We start from the raw sequence: 9,054 nt of genomic DNA on the forward strand, positions 1-9,054 counted from the left end.
CAAGTCAAGCGCAACTCAAGCTTGCATGTGCAGCTCATACAGTTTCCAGCAGCTCTTACAGTTTCCAGCTTGCATTTTCCAACTGCCAGCTCTTACAATTTCCAGCTGCAATACCTAAGGTAAAACCTTCCCATAGCGCGTGCAATTCGTGCAGTTATGTGATTGCAAGTCAAGCTTGCATGCGCAGCTCTTACAGCTTGCAGCTCTTACGGTTTCCAGCTCTAATTACAGTTTCAAGCTGCAATACCTGAGGTAATTAAACATTTCCTGTTGTCTTCATTTTAAATTATTTGGCATAACATGTCTTCATTTTATATTTTTGGCTTTCCATAGTGCTTACCAAATGGTTATGAAGTCTCACATACACAATTTAAAAACATTTCTAATGATACTTAAAGGATACATGGCGCTGTTCAACAAATTCTATTAAAAATGCAATGAATTCTCTTAGTCACACATACATTTTTCATGATATTGTATTGCCACCAGCTTGCCAATTTGTTAAGTTGTTATGCACCTTACACACACACACACACACACACACAAACAACGAATAAATCTTAATATATGAAGTCTGGTTTCATTGTCTCGCACAAACACACACTCAATATTAAAAATTGGTTTATTGCACAACATTTTGTGACTTGGACGTATGTGTGGGTGACAGGGTGAACAATGAGCCATTTTAATGTCCGCATTTCAAAAGGATCGCGAGGGGGCACTAGGCCAAATACCGTTCACGAAGAGAGTGAGTCTAGGGAAGAGGACGTGGTCTTGAGCACGCAAGTGGGGAGTGATGTGAGCTTTATGAGTATGCTTCACGATGAAAACTGGCTAGATTCTCAAGTTAATGATTCCATCGGGGACTCCCAAGACCATAGTGCAACTTTTTATGAACGCCATACACTCCCTATTGGCTGCAACTCTTGGTCGCCCCCCTAATTTGCAGCCTATTTCTCCAAATGCCCAACTCTTAGCTCCTAGGGCTCCCATGCAACCGCTTATTGGTGATCAATCGGCTCCGTTTGTGCAGGTTTTTGGTCTCAGTCCTTCACCGATTGCCAGTACTTTCACACGTACTGGTTCAGTTCGTGGTCCCTCTCCCATTGCCCAAGGCTCTAGTACGGTTGGAGGACCTTCTATTGTAGCTCATACACCCCATGCCGCTCACGTTTCCACTGCGGCCATAGGATCTCCCCCTACTGTTAGACCACCCCTAGTTGTTCCATCCATAGTGTCTCCCGCTACCGTGAGACCATCTCCAGTTGCTAATGTGTCTAGCCAAAGCACAACACCTTTGTCTAGCGTTAGGTCGCAAAACAAGGGAAAGAGGCCCCGACAAGTCGATGCTAAGTGGTCAGATGTTGCTACTGCAGGATGCATTAAGCACTATGAAGAGAGGTGGGTGCATGTAAGGAAGGGCAATCTGAGACCAAAAGATTGGGATGAGGTGACTGCTCAATTGAATAAAGAGGTAGAGATGGACTATACCTGCGAGCAAGTAAAGAACAAAATAGACACCTTGCGAAAAAAATATAAAAAGGAAAAGGGGAAGACGACTGCCACACAGGAGGGGTGCGTTCAACTTGGGAGTATTTTTAGTTGCTTGACACATTATGGTCAACAACTCCACAATGTGTGGGCATTCCAGGTGCATTTGATAGTTCTGGCTTACAGACCCCGGTGGTGCCTGAGGAGGATGGTGAGGGAGATGGAGAGGCAAGGTGGGAGGTGGATTTAGATGATGATAAGGTCGGTGGCACGACAGGGGAGAGGAGCGATGGCACAACAGTTCAGGATAGCAACGAGGCTTTGGGGCGTTAAAGCACAAAAAGTGAAGGAGACTAAGTGTGCTTCATTGGGGACCTTTGCTCGCACTTTAGGGGATGGGTGGAAAGGGATGTCGGACACAATGAAGGTTATTGACAAAGAGAGACGCCAACATGAAGAGAGAATGGCGAAGGACCTGCGTGACCATGAGGAGAGAATGTTCAAGCTGAAGCAAGAGGAGGACACAAAACGGATGGAGATCTACATGCGGGTTCAAGCTGGAATTGCAAAAGCACTGGGGAATCGACCCAAGGTATGCTTCTTCACCTTCTATATAAAAATTTGAGAGAGGGAGGGAGATTGCACATTGTGTGTTCATGCTCACGTGCAAATGTTCATTTCTGTTATCTTTGCATTTAACGTGTAGGATGGACGAGGCCGCAAAAATATTTTGGCTACTATTGTCTAACTAGTGTAGCATATGCCCTATTGAGGAACACCTCTCCCATATTGCATGGTCGGCTAGGAGTACTCCAGACACTAACTTCTTGTTCTTATCTTGCATGTTATTACTTGTATCATCTGTGTGTATATTAATTGAAGATGGTTTATTGTCCATTCAGCCACGCATTTGCAGAGGTTATCCTTGGATTTTTGCTGATTTTTTGAAGTTCTTTACAAAGATGAAGAGAGTATGGTAATATGGACATATATGTAGAGAGAAAGGGGGACACATAGGGTGTAGAAATGGAGGATGAAGGCTATGGAGGTGTGAGAGATGTGGAAATGGTGAAGAGGGTGAATTAGGACATGGGAGTTGCAGGTTTGGGAGTGGGAAGGAGAGGGAGGAGTGTGTGTGAAAGAGGAAAATGATAAAGTGGAAGAGGGAGTGTGGCTGCATAGCATGGGAAAACTGGGGTCCACCAATAAAATCATAGCTCACAGCTCGTAGCTCAAAAAAATATGAAAAAATTTGAGGTGAAATTTCAGCTCACGAGCTACAACTTTTGTTTGTATCAACTTTTTATATTCGGGGAGCATGTGATCTTTAAAAATTCAGCAAAACCGACTGTTTTTTCCACTGCACAAGGTCCTTGTGAGGTCCTTCTTTCGATGATTCTTTTGAATACCTCCAAGAGTGAGCTCCCCATGGTGCATGCATGCATTCCACATACCCTTGATCTTATTTGGTAGGTCTATAATTGAAGATATTGTTGAGATCATGATATAAGTGAATAGTATAACTAAGAAAATCAAATATTGAGGGTCTAAAAAAATATGTATATGTCAAATATAAATAATATAGGTGGAAAAAATATAAAGGGGTCAAAATAAATCTCTCTCATTATAAGTCTACCATAAAAAGATGAATATTTTTGGTGGTCTAATTTATGAGAGTAATAGAGAATAGATGTAGGAAGGAAAAAATCACAATAGTGAAAAAATATACACATAAATAGAACTAGTTTTTTTGGATTTTTGTTGAGATGGAGTTACACCAAAAATAAGAGAAGCTTGCATGAAATTATTTTTATATGGAATAAAGAGTATGCAAAATGGTAAGAAAAAATATGGTAATGGTGAGTCAGTGTGCATAGCATAAATAACACACCATAGGTAGAAATATTTAAATAAATACCAAAATATTTATGAAAAATCTTTTTATTTAGGCCCTATATACAATGAAATATTTATACACAAATGGGCCATAATATTTTTTATTTTTTTATTTTATTTATTTATTTTGGCTCAACTAGCCCAGTGACTAGCTAATTAAGGGTTTTTAAGAAAATATAGGGAAAGTCCCCTAACTCACACACGCCTATGTACAGTGAAAAGGTAGGGATAACCAAAATGTTTGAGATTTGATAGGGTGAGGTAGCTTACTATGGCAATTATGGAAAGCCGAAAAAACGGCTATCAATAGCAATGTCTCTATGTAACTTTTCTGACACAAGGCAATACCACCATCACTCTGCTTAAACTGTATACCCAAGTAATGATGCAATAGCCCTAAATCTTTCATCTTGAAAGTAGCATTCAAATCAGTCTTAAATTCAGCAATATGTCTCTCATTTGGTACAGTAATCAGCAAATCATCGACATAAAGAACCACAATGACAAGTACATCATCCTCACGCTTTACATGCAATGTGCTTTCTGTTGGACTGTTACGAAATCCTCGTTTAACCAAATGAGTGTCAACTTTCTCATACCAAGCACGAGGAGATTGCTTCAACCCATACAAAGCCTTCTTACATCTGCACACTTTGTCCTCTTGTCCTTTTATGACAGAACCGCGAGGCTGTGTTACATAAACTTCCTCAAATATGTCACCATTCAAGAAAGGATTAACAATGTCTGATTGATGTACATCCCAACCAAAATGAGATGTCAATGCACATAGAAAACTCACAGTAGTCATACGACAAGTGGGAGCAAAAGTATCTTCATAATCAATGCCTTTTTGCTGTGCATAATCCTTTGCAACAAGTCGAGCCTTATGGCGATCGATCTCACCATCCGCTTGCATTTCAGCTTGTAAACCCACTTCATACCAATGGCCTTTTTGCGAGGAGGCAAAAACCATGAAGTCCATCTTTCATCTTCTATAAGTGCATCATATTCTGATTGCATGGCAGCCATCCAATTTTCTGAATGTTGTGCTTCATCAAAAGACAGAGGCTTCTCAACATCATGTAACCTAGACACAACCAAAGCATAACAATCTGATGCATAAGATGCATGGAGAGAGCCTGAACGAGTACAACTAGACAAAGGTGCATCCAATTTACTATCACGCAAAGTGTGCACCAGCCATTTTGGCATACCTCTAGCCTGCTCATTTTCAGCCCTTTCCTCATCAAGTACATCATGTACATATGCATCAGTAATAGGCTGATCTAAAACATTTTCAGAAACCCCCATAGGTTGTAAATTTGACTCATTGGAAATTACATTCATATTTCCACCATTGAATAGAGGCAACAAAGTATCATAAATGTCATGTGAGCTTACATTACTGTCTCTAGTACATGACAACAAGGGCTGAACATAATCTTCCACAAACACTACATCCCGAGAAACCAGAATACGTTTTTTTTGCGGATGATAAAACATGTAACCTTTTCTTTCAGCACTATAACCAACAAAAATACATTTGACAGCCTTATCATCCAATTTTCAGCGCTGCACATGTGGCACCAAAGCATATGCCAAACAGCCAAAAACACGCATGTGCTCATAGAAGGCTTTCATGCCATGCTTGATATGGAGTAATAGACTGCAAAGATTTTGTAGGACACCTGTTAAGTACATAAGTGGCACACATGATGGCCTCAAGCCAAAAAGAATGCGGCAAAGCTTGACTTTTGACCATACATCGTGCCATATATTTCCGTCAGTGACCTGTTTTTCCTCTCAGCAACACCATTTTGCTGAGGTGTATAAGGCACTGTACATTGGTGTTTTATCCCACGACTAGCCAGAAATGCATTAAATTCATGAGACATATACTCCCCCCTTCAATCAGAAAGGAGGGTGTCCATAGTACATTTCGAGACATTTTCAACCATAGGCAGAAATTGTTTGAAGCACATAAAAACTTCGGCCTTCGCTTTAAGCGGAAATACCCATGCATGCCTGGAGTAATCATCAATGAAAGTCACGACGTACAGGTAATTGCCCAAGGACGGAGTTTGCATGGGCCCACAAACATCACTATGCACAAGTTGCAACCTACATGTGGCCCGCATTGAACCATCCTTTGGAAACTTAGAACGCTGCATTTTACCCAAAATACAGCCTTCACAAACATGTTTGATAGGTGCTTCAAGAGGTGGCAAAGAAGCAACCATATTAGATTTTTGCAAACGCAGCAAATTGGCAAAATTCAGATGACCAAAATGTGCATCCCAAAGTTTTGCATCTGAAATAGCCCTTGAATCTACAACAACATTGGCAAAATTTTATCCACACTTGTCATACAAAGTGAGCTTATACAACCCACAACACAAAAGGCCAGATGCAACAATTTCATCACCAAAACTGAGATCATGAACTGTACATCTATCATCAACAAATTTGACTACAAGTCCAAGTCTAGGAAGTGCGGATACAGACAAGAGATTCTTCTTGATCCCAGGTACATAAAGTGCATCAACAAGTGTGAAGGAACTGCCATTTGCAACAATAAGCACAATCTTTCCAACTCCCTGAACCGGATAAGAGGCATTGTTGGCACAAGTGACTGAATTCCCATGATAGACAGACTCGAGAGAGGTAAACAATTCACGATGTGAGGTAATGTGCTTTGTAGCATCACTATCAAAATACCACACATGTGAATCTGCAGCACAACTGACAATGCTGACATTGTTGAGTCTTCTATGTAAGTGCACGCTGCGTTAAAAGCCCATTATGCATCAACATTAGCATTGCAATCTCCTTTTATAGAAGACTCAACAATGACTGCAGAATGGGCTCTTTCTTCTTAGCCTCTTTGGCTCTTTCTTCTTAGCCTCTTTGGCCTTCAACTTAGGGCACGACTTGATCAAATGATCATTAGCTTTACAGTAATGGCAATGCATCTTCTTTTTGCCCTTATCAACAGAATTGCCAGACGAAGTGCTTCCAGCAGAAGCATTAGGAACAGAAGTTTTGCCACTCGCAGCAGAACCATAAGAAGTGGCTGCATTGCTGTTACCACCCTTTCTTTGAGAAGCAATAAAAGCCTGTTCAACTGCACATTGTCTAGTCCTATTTTTATTGGAAAGTGACTCTTGCAACAGCAATGTGCACAATGCATCAAACTTGACAACTTTTGGATTTCCTTGGGTCATAAGCCAAGTACTAGAAAAAGTCTGGTAAGAATCTGGTAAGGCATCAAGAACAGTCTCCACAAGGGAACTGTCTGAAGTGACTTCACCTCCTGTAGAAATAAGTTGCTCATTGATATCCTTGACACTAGCAAGGAAAGTGTCCATATCATCTTCCTCATGCATAATCTTCAACTCCAACTATTTATGCTGTCAAAAAGTAGGCTGTCACGCGACACGAGAGAGCGAAATACATTGATAATAAACAAAGAATATACAGAGTACGCAGAGTAAACAAATGGAAATAAAGAGTCTGTATGGATACAAAGTAATCATTACAAGAAGAGAATAGCTCGTGTCATAACCTCCCGACCACCCCCGAGCTATCTCAATCACACTCTCACTCTCACTCTCAATCTCAATCTTGTGCACAATCTCAATCTCAATCACACTCTCACTCTCAATCTCAATCACAATCACACTCTCAATCACAACCACACTCTCAATCTCAATCTCAATCTCTTGATGGCAACAACGATCATAATCGAAATCGCAACACGATCACAATCCCAATATCACGACACCTTGCATCGTCTACAAAATAGCCAAAAGAACATACTCGTGCAACCAAATCAACATGGTAATCAAATTCAAAACATCATTTTGTACCATCATAAAAGATTATAATCACTTCTTGATTGGATCAAACAAAAGAGATATTACCTGTGTATATCTGTTTGTAAGCTAACATGTTGCTACTTATAGGTTACCCTACTGCTGCTGGCAATTTCTTTCTGTCATAACTTGGTCAAAAGAACTCAGAACATATACTTCCAGGTACTCAAAACAACGGGAAAAGGTCTGGTCTACAAGGCAACGTGGACAGAATTGCAAAAAACGTCTTTCTTTGGCTGAAAACTCTACTTTTAGGTCGTGACTCCTAAAAACACTATTTTTGAGTCTCCACTACTTTTTCAACTTATTTTAAGCCTACCCATGCATTTTAAGCTAAAACAAATAAATATAACACATTGATACTAATAAAAATCTCAGTTTTAATTACGTTTTTATTATACTGTTCATAGACAGACTATCTGTTGTTCATTAATCTTTATGAAATATGTCTTTTCTCTCTTAATATCTTAAACTCATTTATATAAGCTCTATCTAATAGACTATTCAACAATCTTTCAAATCGTGCTAAACGAAAGATATGGCTTACTACATTCTTTTCGACTTTAAGAACTTCAAAATTTAGTCCTATTACATAGGCGGTCTTGCAAGGAAGGCACTGGGCCTCTTGCTGTGAGAGTTTGTGAGGAAGCTCAAGGGTTATGAGAAAGAGCTAAGATGTAGATAACATAGCTTCTAGAGCTAAAGAAGAAATGTAGCCAAAGAAGCCGCTCACTTTTCCTTGAAAACACACACGTGATGGAGAGAACTCATGAAAGATAGTCAGAACAAAACAAAAATGAAAACATCGAGATTACGATCATATCGTATCATGGGTAGGATAAAAGGGTTAATAGATGAGTTAATGATATTTAATCTTTGTTGTCCAAATAAGCTGCGGATTGCTCTTTGGAACTGTAGCTTTGTGCTTACTATAATGTATATGTTTTGTCCAGCGATTGGGAATAGTTCTGAGTAAAAATCCTCTTGATTCATAATAAAATAAACACATTCACATCAAGAGAAGTCATAGTCAATAATAGGTAGTATGATGGGATCTGGTGAGAGAAGTATTTCCTTGAGCCTTTCAGGACCAAATAGAAACACTATGCGTTGCTGAAAGTGAATCTTTCGACTAATCCAAATGTTGACCCTAATAGATTGCACTGAATGGAATTGAAAGAAATTACCTCTATGTGGATTATGGTTATTCATCAATGATATACCTAGTATGTTCAAAAAAAAAGGTGTGAAAGAAGTGAAAGGAGTAGAAGAAGAGAGTTTCTCTCCCAAGCCCTATTGTTGCTTATAGGCAATAAGGATACTGCGGGGAGAGAAGTACCTGTAGCAAGGAGATTCTAGAGTTTGTGGAAGAGAATGAGAACCTTAAGAGAGAGAGATGCTTGTGGAAGATGAAGATATGGTTACTAACCTTGTGCTCATAATTGTTTCCCTCAAGAAAGTTGTACTCATTACATTGACAAGGTTGTTGCTTGAATACCTTCCAATGAAACAATTAGGACACAACAAGAGAGATCAAAGGGGAAGTAAGATAGAATTAGAGATAGATCTAAATGTGGTGGTGGTATTAAAGATAGATAATGAGAGATAGAGATAGAGTTAGAGACAAGTATTGGACTAGATATGCAAATGAAAGTAAAACTAGCAACATATATCTTACATGAGAGCAATCGTCACCACCTTAATGGATAGAGAAGATGAGGCAAGACTTCACCCTTTCTTCAAGAGAAAGTGTGGCACTAAGATGAGTGTGTCACTATGGAATTGAGCTATT

General features: G+C 39.6%; 1 protein-coding gene across 1 annotated transcript; it reads left to right on the top strand.

Annotated features, from left to right (window-relative positions):
* The first annotated feature begins 991 nt into the window (after positions 1–991).
* Positions 992–1,824, top strand: LOC147439549 (uncharacterized). The gene is made up of 2 exons (XM_086484037.1): positions 992–1,579; positions 1,678–1,824. Exons 1-2 carry the CDS (start codon positions 992–994, stop codon positions 1,822–1,824), a joined length of 735 nt encoding a protein of 244 aa, XP_086340163.1.
* Positions 1,825–9,054: the final 7,230 nt, after the last annotated feature.

This window comes from Adiantum capillus-veneris, chromosome 16 (genome assembly GCF_014529385.1).
Source record: "Adiantum capillus-veneris isolate H3 chromosome 16, ASM1452938v2, whole genome shotgun sequence".
Classification (NCBI taxonomy): Eukaryota; Viridiplantae; Streptophyta; class Polypodiopsida; order Polypodiales; family Pteridaceae; genus Adiantum; species Adiantum capillus-veneris.